Genomic DNA, 21,633 nt, shown 5'->3' with positions numbered 1-21,633 from the left:
TATTATACTGAATATGATTCTTAAAAACATCTTTGAGCTCAATAAATTCATCTACCTTTTCAGCTAATGTACAGGGTGAAATTATATGGGTCCACTGATCCAAGTAACGTTCTCGTATATCTGGCGGCACCCGAGCTTTCATTCGATCTGTGATGATCAGGTCTTTTAAACTCTCAAAACTACTTATTTTAAGTCCTGCAGTCCACCCATTAAAATACGTTTCAAGCTCGTGGTAATATTCTTTCCATGACTTTCCATCAGTATTCTCATAAGAATAAAAAAGTTGTCTAAATTTTTCAGGACTTAGTCTGTAGCACTTAAGCAAAAGAGATTTAACATAGTCATAATTTTCTGACTGTTCTTCTGGTTCTCTCATTATCATTTGGACAATTTCACTTGGTAACTGGTTAATTAAACATGCCATCCACAATGAACTTGGCATTTGTACTCTTTTCATTACTCTCTCGAAATGTACTAAATAAAGGCTGATATCCTCATTACTCGTAGAAAACTTTCTCAGTTGTGACTGCCAATCAACTTTTGGCGACGATGTTATTACTTCAGTTTCGACTACTTCTGAAGTTTTAGCAGCAATATCTAACTTCTTGAGTTCCAATTCATGTTCCCGATCGGCTTTTTCTTTTTCTAATGCATATGCATGTTGGCGATCGGCTTTTTCTTTTTCCAATGCATATGCATGTTGGCGCTCGGCTTTTTCTTTCTCTTCTTGACGAAGGCGCTCGGCGTCTTCAACTAAATTTTCTACCATTCCTCGAACCATTTCTTTATCGTATTTCTCGCTATTCAATATTAACTTTCTCAAGTCAGGGATTTTCAAAGTAGTAGAAGAAACATCTTCAGATAACTCATTAGCTAAGTAACGTAACTGATCTTTGCGAAGTCGCGATAAAAATGCCATTTCAAACTCAAAACTCAAAATTAATTACAGTTGCCTGTTTATCCCACTTCTGATAATGTAAGAAACAACTTTTAAAAGAAAAACAAATCAATACTTTATTAAAATTTACACACACCGTTATTCTAAAAACTCAAAATCTATATCGTACACAAGAACTGCTGTTGCCAAAACAGGGAATACTAAATATGCAATAAGAAAATAATTAATGTTCACGTGCACACTTTTACAGAAGTACATGTTGTTATGATATCATTATGTTGTATGTGCTCAGAATATGCCCTATGCTTGATTTTTAATTCACAGAGGATTAAAGAGGTATGTCTTTATATTTTAAATCGAATACTGCAATATTCAAAATTTAGTGTACGTAAGATCGGACAGCATGAGATTTTGCATTCTAGGAAATACTTAAGGCCTGGTTTCTTAGGACAGTACGCCGTCAGCTGGAAATCAGCGCTAACCTCTGATTAGTCAATTTGTGAGTTTGATAGTATACGTCATCGAAAGCTTATCATGAACTACAATTGCAGTCCAACTCAACAGCAGTTGGATTACAACGTGACGTTAACCATAGAAGCAATGGCGGACAACATCCAATAGCACATTGAAATCAGCCAAGATTTTGATTTTGACATTAAACATAACTTCTTCATTAAACATAGCACTCTTCATTTAGCTAAGCTATAATATGTTTTTTCTTGGACAAAGTCATTATTTGTTCTCTAAAACACTGGTCGACAATAACAAAATCAATACAAATTCAAAATAAATATTTGTTTACGTTATTAAAGCATGCGCAATGAGAGATAATGTCTGCGTTGGACCGACTGCTCACGCTGAGTTAACAAAAAAGTATTTTTTTTGGCGTCAGCTCTACGTCAACTTTCCGCTGACGCCCAGATAAGGCGCTTGTCCTAAGAAACCAGACCTTTAGTCATTGCATGGAAGGAATGAGATCAACGGGAAAGAATGAAATGATTAATATATCACAGATTTCCATAAAATAGAGACCGGAGAAGTATGAAATAATAATTATTTCATTATCATATTACGTAATTAATATTTTATAAATTGATGAAATTTCATCATACATACATTCAGAATGGAAACCGGCAAAGTATGAACTAATTAATATTTCATATATTGTTGGGTTTTATTGAATTGATAAGAAGCAAAGAATGAAACAATTATATTTCGCACATAGCTATTGCATTATACAGAATGAAGACCGGTAAAGTACGAAATAATTTATATTTCATTATCATATTACGTAATTAATATTTTATAAATTGATGAAATTTCATACATTTCATCATACATACATTCAGAATGGAAACCGGCAAAGTATGAACGAATTAATATTTCATATATTGTTGTATTTTATTGAATTGATAAGAAGCAAAGTATGAAACAATTATTATTTCGCCCACAGCTATTGAATTATACAGAATGAAGACCGGTAAAGTACGACATAATTAATATTTCACACATTACCAAAGCATTCTATAAAATGACCAATGAAAACAATATGGGTACTCTAGACAATTAGGCAAAGTATAAAATTATTAACATATGTCCTAATTCGCCTAAAGAACATCCGCCATTCTACATAACCATTCAATAACTGAGCAATATTTCATACATTATTCGTTGTTGTTGTTTCTAATACCACTTGCCACACGGGCAAGCCTGCTTGGTGAAACTGAGCAAATTTAAGGCAGAGTGTGCGTTTCTTGTTTTTCAGTGGGGCCATCTATGGCCAAAGATTCGACTTCTGCCACACCATACGTCGCACCCGTTTATAGGGCGGGCGGACTCATTCATACATCCATTCATTCATCCACAGATCGTAATTTTGTCCTGAATCAGAGAACGATCGATCTCTAATCCAGTACCCCCAGAGGTATTGATTTGTTATGGGAACATGGAGGACTTTTGCGACTCGACAGATTTAACGTGCATCAGTCACTTTACTACACGGGGAGTCTTCGGCCAGCGGGGCCACGAACTCTCGGAAATGGGCCCAGCGCCCTAGCAACCAGGCTATCCCGTCTGACATTATTCAATACATTATATATGAGACAAAGTATGAAGTAAATCTCATGTCTTATAATTGCAATAAAATACCTGGCACTTCACAGAAATCTGAAATTCCATACACTGACGGTAACATATATTGTTATTGTCAATTTAACAATGTATTCGAAACTAAAGTTACTTAAGCCCATAGTTTCGTAAGTTTTGCGAAATTTAGGCTAGTAAAATAGAAAGTACTAGTGATAAGTTTTAAGATAGTTTTTGCCACAGATTTCATTTAAAATTTCAATGGCCAATACAGTAGAAACATTTCCTTAAAAAATGATTAAATATATATCAGTATTACTTTGCAGCAAAACTAACACCTTCTTCTCAAATTAACTTTGTCCTGCCAAGCGGTGAGTTATTCTCCCATGCGTACAACATTAAATTAATCTTTTATGATAAATAGCTTAAGGAACACAGATATTCTTTAGGCACCATTCCAGGATTTAATGCCAAATAATAAAATGCGATTCAAGTAGCAGTAAAATTAAATAGAACTAAAACTTTCATCAGGCTCCTAGACAACTGCTTGGAGAAATTTTACTAAGTTTCTTAGCTAAATGGAGTAGAAAATAAGTTTAAAAAAAACGAACTTATTTTAAATGCAAATACTTTTTTTTAACATTTATTATTCTAAAATGCATTACAGCATTTTGTTTTTAAAAAAGGATATTTATACATTTTTGAAAATTATATTAAATGAGTTTGATAAAAAAATAGAATCCAAACATTGAATGAATGGACGCGGAATTGTGAAAGAATGACAAGCCACATATTTTGTATTTGCTTAATGCTTGAAAGTAGTTAGTCAAACGTGCATGTTAATCATTATTACTTCTATGAGTGATTAAAAAATTATAACTAAGGCTTGAAAGCTAAACGATATTAAACTGGAAACTAAAACGAGAAATATTTCGCACCATCTTCATTTTTACAATTATTTTGTTCTCTATTTTGAAGTATTGTATTTTTTGTATTTTTTTTGCAAAGCATTTCAGTAATATTTTCTTAATGTTTACTAAACTAAACTCAACTCAGTGGAGTGACAGCCCATAGAGGGCCAAGGCCTACTATGTCCATCTCAGTTTTCTTAACCTTGGGCTCTTGGTTGCAGAAGCAGATGTTCTGGTCAGGTGGTCAGCCGAACGCGGAACCCCCAGTGTATCACTTAATTATAAATGGCGAAATAATTTTAAATATTTCAAAACATTAACCTTAACTGCGAAAACTAAGGTTTTAGACTAGGGCAAATCACTATAACATTTAATTAATATTAACTACGACTTAATTCATAAATTTTCTTGGTTAAGTTCTCTCTAAAGATTATCGAACGACAAAAGTGATCTAGTTTTGTTCTCGTAATGCACTGAGGAATCATACACACGTTTTTCACGTTGATTTAATTTAATCTGCTTCAAACTGGACGAGAGAGCTTCGGCAGTATTAGGATCTCATTAAGGATGACATGCTTTGCTTAATGTCCTCAATAATGACCTACGTAACATTCACCTAATGAACTACTAAACATTGAGGAAATATAACTTTATTACTCAAATTATGTTGAAAGTTACGAAGGGAAACTGAATTACTTGAACAAATTAACACTTTAAGTTACTACTTTTTTTAATTTTTGGGTTCAGAAACACGTATAAATTTTTAAATATATGAAACAATATAGAAGCACAGTAGTTTAAAACTCAATATCAACAAACAATCCCTGCACTAATTTCTTTACCTGCACTGTTAGAATTTCCATCCTAAGATTATGGTAAAATAACAGGTAGCAGTCTGCCCATTCAATTAACCATTAAGTTCAATTAACATTTATGGTAAACAACGTTTTTCAATCTTACGGTTTTGAAACCGCGTACAACTAGTATGTTTATAAAATCATGAATACAAAAGTATATGGCTTTCTTACCCATTCATTCACAACTAGCATGGTTTCAAAAACGTAAAAAAAAATAATTCATTCTAGATTTTCCGTTAGATAATGGACATTTGGAGCGTACACGGCACAAATTGGGGAGTGAGGAAGCCTTATAACTTTTTATGTGTTGACGGGAATGGTGTCAACGCTAGTGCCAGCCCGGGGACTCAAACCATCGTTCTTTCAGTCACGAGACGGTCAGATTAGCTATCTCGGGTAAAATATGTACCGAACTGCAAATAACTAATTGGCTTCAGGTGGGCTTAGTTGGTTTGATAAAATTCTGGTGTCAGTTAATAAACGGTGTTTTTCACAGTGAACAGTGAATAGTTTGAGTGAACAGTGAACAGTTTGAATACTGTTCACTGTCATTTATGGTAATTTGACTGTTTTGTTTGAATATAGTAAAATAACAATCAAATAAGTTTTTTAATAATTTTTTCCAAAACTTTTTTTAACGAAGTATAGAGCATTAAAAATAAAACTTACTTTTAATTTCGTTTTTAATATTCTTGAAGATACAAGTTTCACATTTTAAAGTGGAAAATATTTCTCTTATTGTGAAAAACATTAGTTTTGTAGCGAAAAGTATCCGTTTCATAATGGAAAATATAAGTTTTATGGTGAAAAATATGCGTTTTTTTAAGAAGCATACATGCTTTTTAATCAGGGTTGGCAAGTTTTTGACATGTGACAGTTTTTGACAGTTTAAACCATGGTTTAAACCGTCACGTCAAAAACCTCATTGTCAAAAATGTCGGAAATGTCAAAAACCTATATTCATATGTAAAATTTAATTAATACATACATAAAATTTATATATTTTTTTATAAAGGATAGTGTTTCTAAATATGTTCTAGAAAAAATAAATTTAAAATTTTGAAGAAACACTTATATTTTGAATAGTAACCAAAATCTTGTACTCTTGAAAACTCACATCTTTTGTAATATTATTTATTCATTTTCATTTGTTATTGAAAATCTGCAGTGATATTATTAAGAAATTTATTTATAACCAAATTTAGTGTATAGTATGGATTATACTAAAAATTAGACATTTTTAAAGATAAACATTAGCAGTTTTGTACACTAGACATCTTCTTTTAAAGAAAAATCTTTTTAATATTCTTTTAAATCTTCTTAATAATCTTTTTAACATAAGACAATACAAATTTAAGTGCTTTCTGTTAAATACACAGAGTAGTTAGTGTCGATTTACAGTATATTCAGCCTATTCATTTACTATGCTGAAAATTTAGTTTATCCAAATACTTGTGAATTTCATTTTGCTGAATACGATATAGTTTTGTTGAATATCTAAATATTCAGCTGTTGAATAATTAGTTCTTGCTTTCAAGATATGCATTATTTGTATTCTTAATACAAGTGGAGAAAAAAAATTAAGTTATAAAAATTGTTTTAAAATGATAAGTGTAATAATTATAAGTAAATATAATAAACAATATGAATTATATTTATCATTATTCATAAATATAACTACTTTTAAATTCAAATTAACATACTGGATAATAAAGATATTCGGTATAACATTAAAAAAAATTGTTTATACACTTGTATCAAGTTTGTATTTATACAACATAACTTGTAAAATCCTTATAAATATTAGTTACATGTTCCTTATATGTCAAAAATGCATAGTAATAAACTTTTAATTTTCTTAAGTATCAAAAAAAAAAAATTTTTTTTTAAATATAAATATTTAAACAATTTTTGTGCAAAATTTTTCTGCACATGCATTTGAATATAAATTTCTGAGATTTTAAATCTGTTATTTTACCTTAATTTTAATTAAATATTTTAAAACCTGCTGATTACCTTTAGTATAATTAAATTTCAATATAATGCATGGCAACTGTTGGTAGTTTTGAAGTTTATATATTTTCTTGGCAAACTTCAGTTTTTGACGGTTTAAACCAGTATTATACCCTTGTCATGTCAAAAACCACTTTTTGAAGTCAAAAACCCAACCCTGTTTTTAATAATAAGTGTTAATTTTATATTCGAGAATAACCGATTTGGAAAGTAACCATAAAGCATATTGGTTTTATAATCTGTTAGTTGAATTCCTGTTCTTCGTAAAAAGTAAATAATTAATAAATTGGTATTAAGTAATACCTAAATCATGCACAAATCTGAAAGATATTTACACAGTTAACAAAGCTAAAATAATTCCAATTTTATTTATTTATTACTATCTGTTGCTCTTCCTCGTGGTTTTACGCTATCACATTGAGCAAAACGTGTTTTCAGTAGTATATCCTCTCAAAATAAAGATTAACTATATATAGTATTATTTGGCATGATGCTGTTGTTCGAATCCAACTCATGACAGTCAAGATTTAAACCACGCAAGCAATTTTCTCTGGTGCTTATCAATTTCGAGATGCCGTGAAAATCACTTTCCACAGTATAAATAATAAAACTATGCAGTATTGTTGAATTTTTAATTTATGGAGTATATTAGTATATTTTTCAACTATTAAAACCGTGCCTATTACCAAGTTTAATTAGGAGTAAATAAAAGTTTAGCAATTTGTTACGCTTCGCCAAAACAAACTGCTACCATTTCACTGTTAATTATGCTTTATTTTAGTACATTGCTTATTTTTTTAAATTCATTTTGTACCTATTAATAAAAATAATTAAGCACAATTGGCATCAGTTATAGTATGGCAATTTTTTACGTTTCTACTTAGCGAATTAGTACCATTTCTCCATTAATTTGTCTTTCTTTTCAGTTTTATTTAATTTGGATACCCACAAGCGACGCCACGTGTGGGTCAGCCAATCAGGTTTGACGCCTCTTGCAGGCATCCAATTAAATCTGATCCAAAAACTGAGTCAGCGTGATAGTAAACCCAAGCGTAAAAGCTGTAATGCTAATTGGCCTTGCACAACCATGCAATTCGACACAACCAAGTGATTAGCTACAAGTACTTAATTACCGTTGATTTCAAATTATTTAGCTTTATAGAAACACATTTTAAAAGCATAAACTACAAACATAGCGAAATCATGGTTTTATATAACTTTAGGAATACTAAGATGTAGTACGCTCATCCTACTAAGTTCACATTGATCATTTAATTTACCTGACACAGCAAATACTAATTAATTATTAAAAAAGGAACAATTAACTCCTTTTTTAAATTGTGAGAGCTATAAGCAAGCTAACATCAATGATATTACCTTTGAAATATTTAAAAAACTGTCTAAAATTTTTATTTAAAACAATTAGACATCTCTATAGTTTTATGTAAGATAATGGCTAATTCTATACTTACCGGGAATTTTACTTTTCAAATGCTTTTCTCGAAATATTTAATGAGATTTTTAAGCAAATTTTAAGAGCAAAGGCTAAAATTACCCCTTTTACCCACTGTCCAAATTTAGGACGCCAGTGGTTCTAAAGTTAAATGGGACACACAAACACTTCATTTTATTAATATGAATAGTGAAAGTATCCCTTAAATGGACAGAAGTGTCCGCTTTATAGCTTAGCACGCCATTTTTAAAGTTGAAATCAGCAACATTGCATATAAAAACAATTAATTAAATAGTGGAAAGTATCTGTTTTGTAGAATAACATTCCTGTTTTATAATTGTAAGGAACCTCTGTATAATAAAAAGTACTAATTTTATATGGAAAATTCAGTTACATAGTGATAAGTATAAGTTTTTATAATGGAAAATTTCCATTTTATAGTGGAAAGAAATCAATATATGTGACATTTTTCTTAAGTATACCCTATTTTTTTATGTAAAAAATTTATTTTCATAGTGAATAAAGTTAACCATAATGGAATTTTTGGTTCAATTGAGTTATTGTGACGCCATTAGAGGCATCATATATTTCCTAGCTTTTAAAATTTCCTTTATTTAAAAATTTTGATTTTCTAATCATTCTTAATCTAATTTTGATTAAATTCACGAAGTTAATGTAGTAAAAGTTGTATACCTGATAGCAGTCTGGAATGTTTAAGGATTCCTTGCTCTCAGCCACATAACCGACAATACCCGTTCCCCACGGAATTCTAATCTCTTCTTTCTGTTGCATTTGTTCCATAGTTGAACTGCACGAAACATCGAAGAGTTGACTTATCAGATACCTAAGAAAAAGTCAAATCATAATTAAAAATATTTTTTGTTACATGTTAGAAACGATGAAGACTTAATGATTTCAAAACCGTTATCATAATTTTAAAATTTACTAATTATGTAATAAAATTATTTTAAAAGAAACCGAAATTTGAAAGTAAGTAATGTTCTAAAAAATTAATATACTGAAAAAATATATATCACGCAGATATTTTCCTTTTGTTTACTTAACTATGTGCGAATATTTCATCGAGTTTTGAAAGATCATGTTTAAAACTTTCTAAAAAGACGATATTTATTGTTCGTCGTATGAGGACGAAGTTAAAGTAGTTAAAAGTCACCAATTTGTTTTATTAAAATAAATTCTTAAATTGTTTAAAGAAAAGTTTTTTAATTTTAGTTTTATTCCAGATATATAACAAAACAAAAAGTTTTTTTAACCAAGAAAAAGTTATTTTAGAATTTTTGTAATAGATCCGTCCTGATTTTGTGAAAATTCACAAAGACCAAAGTTCTGTATATTTTTTTAAACGTCAGGTTTTGTGAATCGGTGAAAAATCTCATTTTTGGAATTTAAAATTACTAGAAAATCGAATTTCTTCAAAGATAGTGATTTTGTGAAGATGAGAAAACTGATCCTGTTTTGATGAAAAAGCAAATTATGTCTCTCCTCAAGAAGTTGTAGTTTTAAAATTATAAAAGATGCTATCGACTCTGTCTTACTGAATAAAATTTTTATAATGATTTCGCTTTCAAGATAAAACATTTATAGAGGGTTCCTTTTCCCGGTTTAATAATTTGTGAATTGTCTGTTTTCAATATAAAATAATTAGTGAAGGCCTTAAGGTATAATATTTAGTAAAATTTAGCAAAACATTTTGGGAAGGATCTGTTAAAAAGGCCCCTGATAGACATTATAATTTTAAGAATAGTGCTAAAAGAATAAATGGTAATAAATGCTTACGAAGTTAAACACAGTTAACAAAGCTAAAAGTGGTCAACATTTATTTTAAATTAAAATTAATTTCAAAAATTTACTCATTTTCTAAATTTAAAATTGTTACAGAATCGAGTTTTTTTCAGCCAGGTCTCGAGGGAAAACAAATTATGTGTCTCAAGAAAGTGTAGTTTTAAATTTATGGAAGATGCTATGCACTTCGCTTTTTAAAATCAAATTTTTCGAACGGGTTCGTTTTGAAGAAAAAACATTTTTAAAGGGTTCTTTTTCCCGATTAAATAATTTGTAAAGGGTTCGATTTTACGATAAAATAATTTGTGAAGAGTCCGCTTTTATAATAAAATAATTTGTGACGAGTCTGTTTCTACACTAAAATAATTTGTGAAAGGTTCGTTTTTACGATAAAATAATTAAAGAAGGTTATGTGGTAAAATATTTTGTGAAAAGTCTGTTTTAATGACAAAATATTTTCTGAAGGGTCTGTTAAAATAGCCCCTGGTATATATTTTGATGATTCTATGAAAAATGAAAAAAAGAAAGAAAGAAAGTAAAAGAAAAGTATGGTGATCTTGAACTTTCTTTCTTTTCTTGAAGAACACTGTACGAATAGAAAGCAACTTACTGGTGCTGATCGCCTTTTTCACCTCTCACGAGGAACAAAGAACACCTATCGGCGTCGGTGAGGATGCTGACATTTTGTAGAATTTTGTGACATAAACTTCGTATTTCCAAATCATTGCAGATATCCTTCACTAGTTCGAATATCAGCTCGCGTTCGTCCAGAGCACGCAGTTCCTGGCGACTTTTCCTTCCTATTCTATTAGAAATCGGTGGACCTATATCTCCAGGAAGTGGAAGAGTTAAAAATGTTGGAATACCATCCACGGTTGTAGTCACGATGGGCCTAAAAAAAGGTAACAAAGAATGAGAATTGACAAGGAAAGGATAGAAAGGCAATATCGTTATTAAAAATTTACAGAATTAAAAGTTTTCTAAAATATCTATAATAGTAACATGAAGAGCGTGCATGTTTTTCTCTCTTAACTCCAGAACGGTTTATTCTATTATCCTGAAATTTGGATAGAGACTGGAAGTTTTGGTTTTGGAATTTTGAATTAGAACCTTTGGGAGAGCCGTTTGAGAGCCGTAAATTTTCAAAATCAATATTTAGATATTTTAACGATAACATCAGCGATGTTTGCTAACTTACTGCTCTACTTGATTAAAAATTATTTTTTGCTCGTACTTTAATATTAAATAATTTTTTGTTCACTCTATGTCAGATAAATACAATGATCAGCGCTAACGTATTACCTTGGACGGACTACTCTAAATTCGTAATTCTTAAATTATCTTAAAGTTTTCGTGCTTATATTTTCTTTCTTTGCTGTAAAGATTAAATAATAAAGTTTGAAGTAAAACCTATACAGAACAACAAAAATTGGCGACCGACACATTGCCTTCCACTTCCTTCTGTCACTCAACTGAGAAGGTCCTACAAATTAGAACATATAGTCACCCAATGACATTTAGTGCAAAAATAAACATTTAACATATGCCTAGCAGTATTTATCTTAGTGACCAATTATTGAGACAAGTTTAATGATTTAATCTGGTGGCTTTTCTTACATCAATCATCCATTAAACTGTTCCATTTTAGCATTCCATTAAACTTCCATAGTCTTCCATTTTATGAATGAAATTCTAGTTGCTCTGCGCGTAAACACTTCAAAATTATATTCTTTTCATCAAACTGAGTTGAGTATTTTAAATTTTGTTAATTCGAATAAAAGTTATATTTAAGACACAAATAAAGTTCACTTTTAGTAATAATTATTATATTATAAATCTTTTTTTATCAAAATTTTCTTAGATTTCTTTCTTTTCTATTTTGCATTTTAAAGGCATTTTTTGAAAAACGTTGATTTTGAGAAAATCACTTCATTAATAACACACATTACGAAAATCGTTCATTATAGAATTCTTTGAAATTTTGTATGTTTTGTACTATAACAACGATGTTTCGAACTAAAAGCTAAGATCTAAACGTTAATTTGTTATTTTTATCAAGTCTTGAGTAACAATATTTAGAATTTTTCTTCAAAAATTCATATTAAACATTATAATTAGTTCTATATTTCCTTGTCCTTTTAAAAAAATTTAAGATTTTGCTTTAAAACACATTGTAGATCTAGAGAAAAAAAAATATTTTGAAACTTATGCACCACAATTTGTTGTGGAGCTACTAGCGCTTAATTTTTTTTTTTGATATTACTCGTTTTTAAGCTTAACTTTCTATAAAATTATTCATTTTGTGTAGGATGTAAAATTATTCATTGTTGTGTTCTTCGAAATTCAGAAGCACCACTTTCATAAAATTTAAATGCCACAATTTAAATGAAAAGAAAAGAGAATTTTTTCTACTGACAGACTAACACATGTGAAAATCAATTTTTTACTTTATTTTTTAGTGAATATTACAACCGATGTAGTGAAATTTACCGTATTGCTTACTTACCCAATAAAATTTGTAATTTAAGATTCATTTTCATGTTAAAATCTGACAACCATCCAGCATGTGAATAGATATTTTCATAAAAATCAAAATATAAAAAAGCGTAAAAGAATGATATAAAATAACACATAAGCATTTTAAGTAGTAGTAGTAATAGTTCGCACTAGAGCTGCACAATCGGCTATTGGTGACGGTCTGGTTCAACTGGTTCATCCCTGAGGATGATCCGAAGACATGCCATTACAATTTTGATCCTCTGCAGAGGGGATAGCACCCCCGCTTCGGTAGCCCGACGACCTGCATGCGAAGTCGAACCCTTTACGGTAGAACAGTCTAACGAGGACCAATACCGCACACCCTCGGTCCCTAAGCAGACTGATCCAAGTGGTCACCTACCCACACACTGACCGCAGCCAGTGATGATTGACTTTGGTTTTCTAGAACCATGACTCTACGATCAGTCCACTACGGGATTGATCAGTAATAGTACTTTATTAACGTACTTTATAAGATAGTACTTTATTACAATAGTACTTAATTATATGCATTTTAAGACTGTCATATTACCTTAATATTCCACTTCTCTCAAATTCATGAGCCGATATCTTGCGTACTGGTGTTGTAGCACCAGAACTAGATGTTGTTGGACTGGAAGCAGAAGAAGAATTTTCCTGAACTAAACCTTGTGGAGCTGAATGCGAAAGTAACCACGAATCAACCATTTGGCGAGAAGCTTTACGAACGAAATAGTCCTGGACGAAATGGGGATGCTCATCTAGCCAGGATTCCACTTTTTCAATTTCTGAAATGAATTTAAAAGACCTTTTTGAGAATATAAACTCTATTATTTTTCCTTGAGGTTGTTTTTCGAAGGCTCCATCGTAATATGAAACTATGCTTTTTTGAAAATAATAAGTTTGCGACTGTTACTCATGACAGTTAGGCCAAGTTTAGTCTATCTAAAGCTAGTCTTGTCTACGATTATTATAAAAACGGCGCAAAACGTCATTATGGAGAAAAGCCACAGTTTTTTTTGAAAATGAAAAGTGTTTGTATCTAATTTTTTTAACATCTAAAATCTTATTTTAATGCTGCATTACTGCAATTTTTATGCCTGAGTTTGTATGAAAAGTGTTTGTATCTAATTTTTTAACATTTAAAAACTTATTTTAATGACGCATTAGTGCATTAAATTAATTTTTATGCCTGGGTTCATAAAAATTAGCAAAAACTGAAAATGCGGCAGCGATTTCAATAATTTTCATTTAGGTGGAGAAAGGTGGCCAAATTGTTTCAGCGATATTTAAAAATTGAACTAGAGAATTAGTTACTCAAAGGGGCAAAGTTTTCAAAATGAACTCGCTGCATATATTGATCGAAACTTTTATTCAACATAACGACAAGGGTTGATTAAAAATGTCAAATGATGATAGTGATTAATTGAAGTTTAGTTAATAATTACAATAAAAGTTATAAAATTTAATTAATCAACGTGAATTCACAACTAGCGTTCAGTGGGAAGGCGGAAAATTCAGGCAAAAATCCACTGAAGGAAATATTTTGGCATGCCAATTCTTTGTGGGACAAAAAATTTAATCCAAAAATTTAGTCTCGGAAAGTTAAGAGAATTGTGGTCATCGTATGTGTCATCAATCACCACAATGAAATGATTTGCTTTATCTTGTTATTTTTCAAAATAAAAAATGGTTGATTAGAAACCACGTTGTTAAAAAACTATTGACGATCGAAATGGGCTGCAGGTGGCGTTGAGCAGAACTCTTTTCCTATGGCAACACTTCACATGCTTTCCCCATTAGCGTGTGGAAAGTCATAGAGGAAGGAAGTACGTTAGTTTCTCTCTTGATTTTCATATAGATTAAAATCCTTTAACTTGAAAAACTATAAGGAACTGAAAACTACATTAAGCATAGTTCTAAAGAAAAGTATCATGGAAATTTTAAGAAATATTTTTATTATATAAAAAGGAAAAATATTAAGAGAAGGGAAAATATCGTAGTACATTCCTATACAACTGAAAAAAGGAGGATAGGGAAGGGAGAAGGGCTAAAGCCATGAAACCGGTCTCTCCCCAGATGGCGTATTCGAGTGTTGCGATCGCGAATTACAATTTTAGTGGTTTATATTACTGCCAAAAATTGGTGGGGCAATTTTTAGCCCAGTGCCCCTGAAAAAAGTTAACTATTACTTCGCGGAAGTAAGCAATTCTCTCACGAACCACCGTTTGGTGAACGCTGCCCTACATACTACGTTTAAAAATACGAATTTCACACCACGCTGATGCCGTAAGGTATTTTTGCTTGTAGAGGGTCTTAGGAGCTTTTTTTTAAATTTTTTTATTTTTATTATTTTTAATTCATTTATTTATTATTATTATTTTTTTTTTGAGGATTTTGTAACAAGACTGTTTTTGCCATAGAAGATGCTTTGTCTTCCAAGTAGGATTTAAAATAACGAGGTGTAAAGTTAATTGCTTTTAAAAAGAAAGAAAAAATACTAATTTTAAAAGAAAGTTTACTTACTAGTTCGCTTTTTCAACCAGGATAAAAAATAATTCATTTTTATAATGTGAATTGAATTAAACTTATTAATTTGTAACGACAATTTTAAAGAGCAGGGAATTAAGAAAAATAGAGACCTATTAAACTTCCAGCTAGAAATTAATCTTTGAAGCATTTAATAATTCGCCAAGGCAAGAAACAAAAACTGAATGCAGAATTATTTCACAATCCTTTACGATAGTATTTCTTTATACGCTCTAAGGCGAGGTGGTACTTATTAATTGAAATGATTAACAAACTCCTTATGGCATGAATTATGCATAAAACGTCTAACCTATTTATAACGGTTTCTTGTGTAATAGTTTAAAATTGAAGACCGATATCTAAATATAGATTAAATTGAGTCATTATGTTATAAATAATATTAATTGATTACAAAATTAATCCTGAAATTACAAAAGTCAGTTGTTTTCTGATGCATACTTAATTTCATAATTAGTTTCAAAAGCCTTCATTTTACTCACATTGGCATAGTTTTATTCAATGACATAGTTATGATTGCCTATATTTATAGTAAATTGTGTTCAACACGTTCATTAAAAATAGAATATAGTTGCATCGTTTTCGCAATTAAGTGCTATATGATGTCCGCTTGATATATATATATATATATATATATATATATATATATATATATATATATATATATATATATATATATATATATATATATATATATATATATATATATATATATATATATATATATAGAGAGAGAGAGAGAGAGAGAGAGAGAGAGAGCACAATAAATAAATACAAAAAGTGCAAAAAGAAAACAGAGAAAAAGAAAGAAAATTAATAAGCTTTATGTATAAGTTATAAGATAATCCTTGGTAACTTACAAATCAAACGTGCCTCAGTACTGCATTAAGAACGCGCTATTAAACAAATCCCTCTATTTACGCTTTTACCTCAATTTGCTCCTCTGCTTTTATGTTTTGTAATCTGGCACCCTTATTACGAAAATATTTTAAATCATTCCTGAAAGTTTCCTGTCAACGTAAGTTAATTTGAATTCGCTACTCGCTTTATAGATTTCGTTTTGCGTCTCGTTCTGTTTTTTCTTTACATTTTATTTTCTATTTTTTACATAATATTTATTACTCAATGTGTTCTATTTAGTCTCAAACTTTTTTGAGTACTTCTCCCTCTATTGTATTGATAGATTTCGCTTTGGCTATATTGATACAATATAAGAAAGCACTCCTTTTTGAGGATATAATCGTGTGAGCTGATGAAGAGATTATATCTTTTTTCCCCCGGATTTTTATTTATATTTGTAAGAAAATTTTAATGTTATTTTCATTTTATTTTAATAATTTTTCTTTCGATTTATTCTGTAATTTTTTTCCATGTTTTCCCTATATTTTGTACTTACATATACAAGGGATGATCAAATGAAAAGGTACGAAATGACACGGTGGGTACAAATGTAGACTTTATTCAAAATATACACCATAGGCCTGTGCACAGCGATCCCACTGATGAACAAGCCGCAGGATTCCTTGTTCCCAGAATTCCTGGGGTCTTGACGAGACCCAGAGCTTCACAGCGTCCTTGAGTATGTCGTCCGAGTTGAAGAGCTTCCCTTTCAGGTGTTTCTTCAGTGGACCAAACACATGGAAATCGCAGGGCGACTAGTCCGGATTGTAGGGCAGATGGTCCAACGTCTCCCACTTGAACTTGGCCAGTTCCATATGTGTGAGTCTGGAGACGTGTGGACGCGCGTTATCGTGGAGCAGAACCACACCCTACGTGAGTAGCCCGGGTCTTTTGTTCTTGATGGACCTGCGTAGGCGTCAGAGTGTCTCACAGTACACATCGGAGGTAATGGTTTTTCTGTGCTCGAGGAAATCGGATAACACCTCGCTGCTCCTCAATCGTCGAATTTTGCAACGCGAACGCCATCCGGTCCTCATACGGACTGCCGCATCATTTGGACGCCGCTTTTGATAAGAGCCTCTGCTCTCTCCTGCTCATGCGGGCACCAGCGCATGCTCCGATCCCAGTCAGAGACTCCAATCGCATCCCGAGATGTCTCGCTACGTTCTCCCATAGCGGAATATACAAATATTTAATTGTTACGTTTTTACGTCGTTTCGTACCTTTTCATTTGATCACCCCTTGTATATTGGAAGGTGTTAGAATTTCTTTGTAATTGCATTAATTTTTCTCATTTTCCTTGTTTTGATTTAGACCATCTATTATTTACAGAGATACAATTTTTAATTCTGGCACTGAAAGTGGAATCGTTCAAGCTATACGATAGCGCATCTTAACAATTTTAGACCCCTTCCTCTGTTGTCAGCAGAATCACAAATTTTCTTCTCCGTCTTAGGCATTTACGTAATATTTAAACTACCCCAATTTCAAGGATTACATTTACCATAAAAATGATTTATGTTACACTCTCTGAGAGGGTAAGCGTATAAAATTGAACAAAAAGTAAGTATTTTAACAACAAATTCAAAGTGAATGAATGCTGACAATTACAATGGCGACAAATGATGGATGGATTAAATCATTTTTATTGGCGTATTTAATAGTGAGTTATGCATAAAATGTATTAAAAACGACTGCTGATTTTGTTTCACTATCTACTGGTAAGCACAGTTAATATACAAAAGTAATACAGGGTACGGAGCCAAATTATTCAACAAAGAATAAGCACCTTTTAAGCACTTTTCAAGCACTCAAAAATATTTTTAAGCACTTTAAAAAAATGTCATAATTTGGGAGGGTTAGAAAGTTTTTGCGATTGACGGTTTTATCTTGTTTTAACCGTTATGTAAAAAAAAAAAAAACCTTTTGGCATTGTTTTTGACAATTGTCAAAAATCATGAAATTTTGAATCGTGCAAAACGAATGGCGTTTTCATACGCTACGGACTGACAATACGCTGAAATAGATTGGGGTTGAGCGAATTGTTGTGAAAACGTTGAATAGAACAATGTGAACTGTGTCTTTTTGCATAATTCGAAGCGAAAATCAACATGGTAAAGAAAGTAATTTTGATAGAGGGAATATCAAGCACTTTTTTAAAACACCCAATGAAAAAAGCACCTTTCAGCGCTTTTAAAAAACGAAAATTGAAAATAAGCACCTTTAAGCACTTTTCAAAAACGCTAAGCACCCTGTAATAAATAAGTTTATAAATCTTACTCAATATGCAACAAGTCAAAGTGCAAGTTAATGAACTAAAATAATGAGTTAATGGGAAAATCCGTTATTCTAAAAAAGTCGAGCACCGCTGGATTAAGATTACAACAAAAATAATACATAACTCAAAAATAATTTATTTCTGATGTGCCTAATTCAGCAGGTAACAAAACTAATCTGACAGCCCTTCAGCTTTTTAATCAAAAAGTACGCCTATTGTTTGTCCATTTTCGATGACGTCAATTTAGTTTTATAGTATTTCAAATACCTTTTGTTAGTTTGAAATTACGAGCTTCGCTCTTTTTCTAAACGTATTGCATTGTAAAGGTCACGGAATAAGATGATTCGAAAATACCTATTGTGAATTCCTTTCAAATTCTTTTTCAGGATCATGTACTTGAGAAAAAGAATTTCTGTCTGAATCTACGGAATTTCGAATGAAAAAAAATTAGGAAAAACATAAGAATAAGGAAAAAAGTTAGAGATAACAATGGCGTTTATTTCTTTGAAAAAAAACTGGTAGTTCGAAATAAAATGCACTTCAGAAAAGAAATGGCGGAAATAGAAAGTATATTACGAGTTAGAATAATAAAATAAAAGGACACTTAGTTAGGAAAACAGCTAAGAATTGGTGAGTTTACTGCAAAGCAGCCAAAAATAAATAAATAAATAAAATAAAAGAAGAAATTTTGATGTCTTTCATTTTTCCATTTAAGAATTTTCTCATTTTTCGACCTATTGCAAGAATTTCTCTTAAAAGTGTACAAAAAAGAAAATAATTGCTACTTCAGGCTTTTTTTTGATATTTTATTGTACATTTAGGACTTCTATTTTGACGAAAAATAATATAATTTTAAGTAACCAGTATTCTTTGCAAGAAAATCGTTTCAATTCAGAATCTTTTTCTTGATAGTGGATACCCGCAATTTCTAAACGGAAAAAGCGAGATCAAAAGAAGTATTTAAATTTTCAGAAGTGTCATTACTTCCCGATTTTCACTGTTTTAAATGCGACTTATATACTTTTGTAGTCATCTAAGAATTAACAGGTTTTTCTCAATTTCCATGCGACATTTTTAAAATTTGATTTCGCAAGGAATTATTCCATCGATTTCGCACAAATTTTGCATTTTGTCATATAAAATTATATTCTTTAAAAATGATATTAAAAATTACATATCTTATATTTTAAAATTTTTTCGACTAATATTAAATAAAATAATGAAAAAATAAATATTTACTAAAAGATATTTTTTGCATTGAATTATCTTTGGATAAACGAATTTCATAAATGTGTGCAAAAATGTTTGAACTCACCTAGCTCTCAAGATATGGCGAAATACGCTTAACGTACAATTAGCATTAAGGGGTATAAAGTCTAAAAATATTAAAAATAATAGGCTTGCAAAAGCGCGAATAAAAGTAAAAATATTAAAAAAATAGCGAACTAGCAGAAGCATGAATAAAATAAACTAAACACATAAAGAGATGAACAAAAAAATAAGAGCAGACGATAAAATTAGAAGACTTCTTGTAGAACAACAGAAAGTTGTTAGTTTTTTTAGATATTAGTTTTGTTTTGGAATTTGAGTTTTCATATAACCCGTTACGGGTTTTTCTAGTTTGTTTTGTAATATTTAAACTATCGCGTTACGGGTACTTCACATTTGTTACTGTTTGTGTTGTTTGTGAATAAAAGTTTTTTTATAAGAAACAGAACTTTTATTTACATAGCTTGATACGTTTCCAGGGTCTAAAATTTGGACCGCTCTCCCGATCAAACTATTGGGACTATATTTCATAGATTGCGGCTACTTAGTATATTTTGGTAGTTAAAAATCGAATCCATCGAAAAAAATGCATGTTTATTCAGAGAAAGTACATTTTTGTATCTGAGTTCGTAATTTAAAATATCGTCTGTTCTAGTGAACTAGCTTATTTGTCGTCATCCTCTCGCACCATTAAGATTGAGTCATGGAACATGAAGATCTGATAATTAGATCAAAAATTATTCAGGGTGATCCGTTTGTTTATTTATTTTGCGTACCGTACCGTAATTTGTCAGATTTAGTTGGGGATTTTGCTTTTTTTCTTCGCAAAAATAATAATATTCGACCTCTAATATGTATACCTTTATATTTAACGATTCTAAAACTAAATATTATGGGCGGGGTCTTTAAAAATTCCACTGTATGTTGATAATAATAAAACCAATATAGTGAAATATTTAAATGACAGTTAAATTTCGAGAGATTTAATTTATCTTTAATGCGAGACAAATACAAAACCTTTACATTTTTTTAAAAAAAATTATTCCTTAACACTTGTTTGAAAACCATTAAAAAATCATTCGTGATATTTTTTTACCTTATAAAAGGGGTAAGATTGAAGTGAGCTTTCGTAATCCAAAGAAAAGACACAATGAAAAAAAAAATTCCAGACTGTTTAACTTCACACACACAAAAAAAATTTACTCTAGAAGGATCAATAGCATTTTACAAGATGGTCATATTAAACTTAAAATTATTTTTTAAAAGATTCTTGTTATTAGGTGCGTAAATTGGTGATTAACTATAACAGACGCTAATAAATCCCACACGTTAACGTAGATCGAGAATTTTAATGGTTCACAGATTTGGTTGATTAAACCAATGTGTTACATATCACGGTTTAGACCAAATGTATCTTAAACCATTTTTAAAAATTTAATTTTTCAACGCTTAACTATATATTTTTAGCTTTTGACTAGAAACAAACAAACAATAATCCTAACAATAATCCTTTTTTTTATCTTGTTTTTTTACTTTACTTTTTCATTTTTCAATTTATTTTCGAAAATCCTTTTTTTTATTTTTCTCAGTTATTTGTGTAGTAAAAAAACTAGTGTTGTAGGGTAAACTAACCAGTGAAGGAACACTTAAGCTTCGCTTGCCTTTTAAAAAATCATATTAATTTCAAAATTCGTAATTTTAGTTAAATGACAGTGTCAATATATTTGTTACTAATTGCAATCTATGTAAAAAAATTGTAGAGAACTTACATTCACAGTTTTGGAGGTTTTACAGTTTTGGAGGTTCAAATAACTAGTAGTAAGAAGACCAAGTGAAGGAACAACTCTTACCAGCGAATGAACACCCAGTAAAGGAACACTTAATTTTGGTTATTTTTTAATGCTCTTTATGAATTTATAAGCCATACAAATATTTAAAAACAAGTCTATTCTTGAAATTGTAACATATAAATACTTGGAAAATGCTAACTTTTTTTTGTAATCATGAATTGAAAATTAAAGTGTCAACATATTAACACACATTGCTCATTCACTGGGAAATCTATGCCCAGTAAAGGAACATGCCTGTTCCCTCACTGGTTA

The 21,633-nt window shown here is 30.5% G+C and overlaps 1 protein-coding gene across 3 annotated transcripts in view; it reads right to left on the bottom strand.

The window, feature by feature from the left end:
* The window catches only part of Pde11 (Phosphodiesterase 11), a 275,071-nt gene that overhangs the window by 47,077 nt on the left and 206,361 nt on the right, over positions 1–21,633 (bottom strand). For all 3 annotated transcript variants that reach the window (XM_087154280.1, XM_087154281.1, XM_087154282.1), the window contains exons 3-5: positions 13,091–13,325; positions 10,631–10,912; positions 8,911–9,061 (exon numbers count right to left, since the gene is read on the bottom strand). In XM_087154280.1, coding sequence (XP_087010406.1) covers positions 8,911–9,061; positions 10,631–10,912; positions 13,091–13,325 — 668 coding nt within the window. The remainder of the gene's footprint in view (positions 1–8,910; positions 9,062–10,630; positions 10,913–13,090; positions 13,326–21,633) is intronic.

The sequence above is a fragment of the Parasteatoda tepidariorum genome, chromosome 10, assembly GCF_982258835.1.
Source record: "Parasteatoda tepidariorum strain Cologne lab strain chromosome 10, Ptep-v5.0, whole genome shotgun sequence".
Lineage (NCBI taxonomy): Eukaryota > Metazoa > Arthropoda > Arachnida > Araneae > Theridiidae > Parasteatoda > Parasteatoda tepidariorum.
The sequence above is the reverse complement of the archived record's forward strand: the minus strand, read 5'-3'. Positions and strand labels throughout refer to the sequence as shown.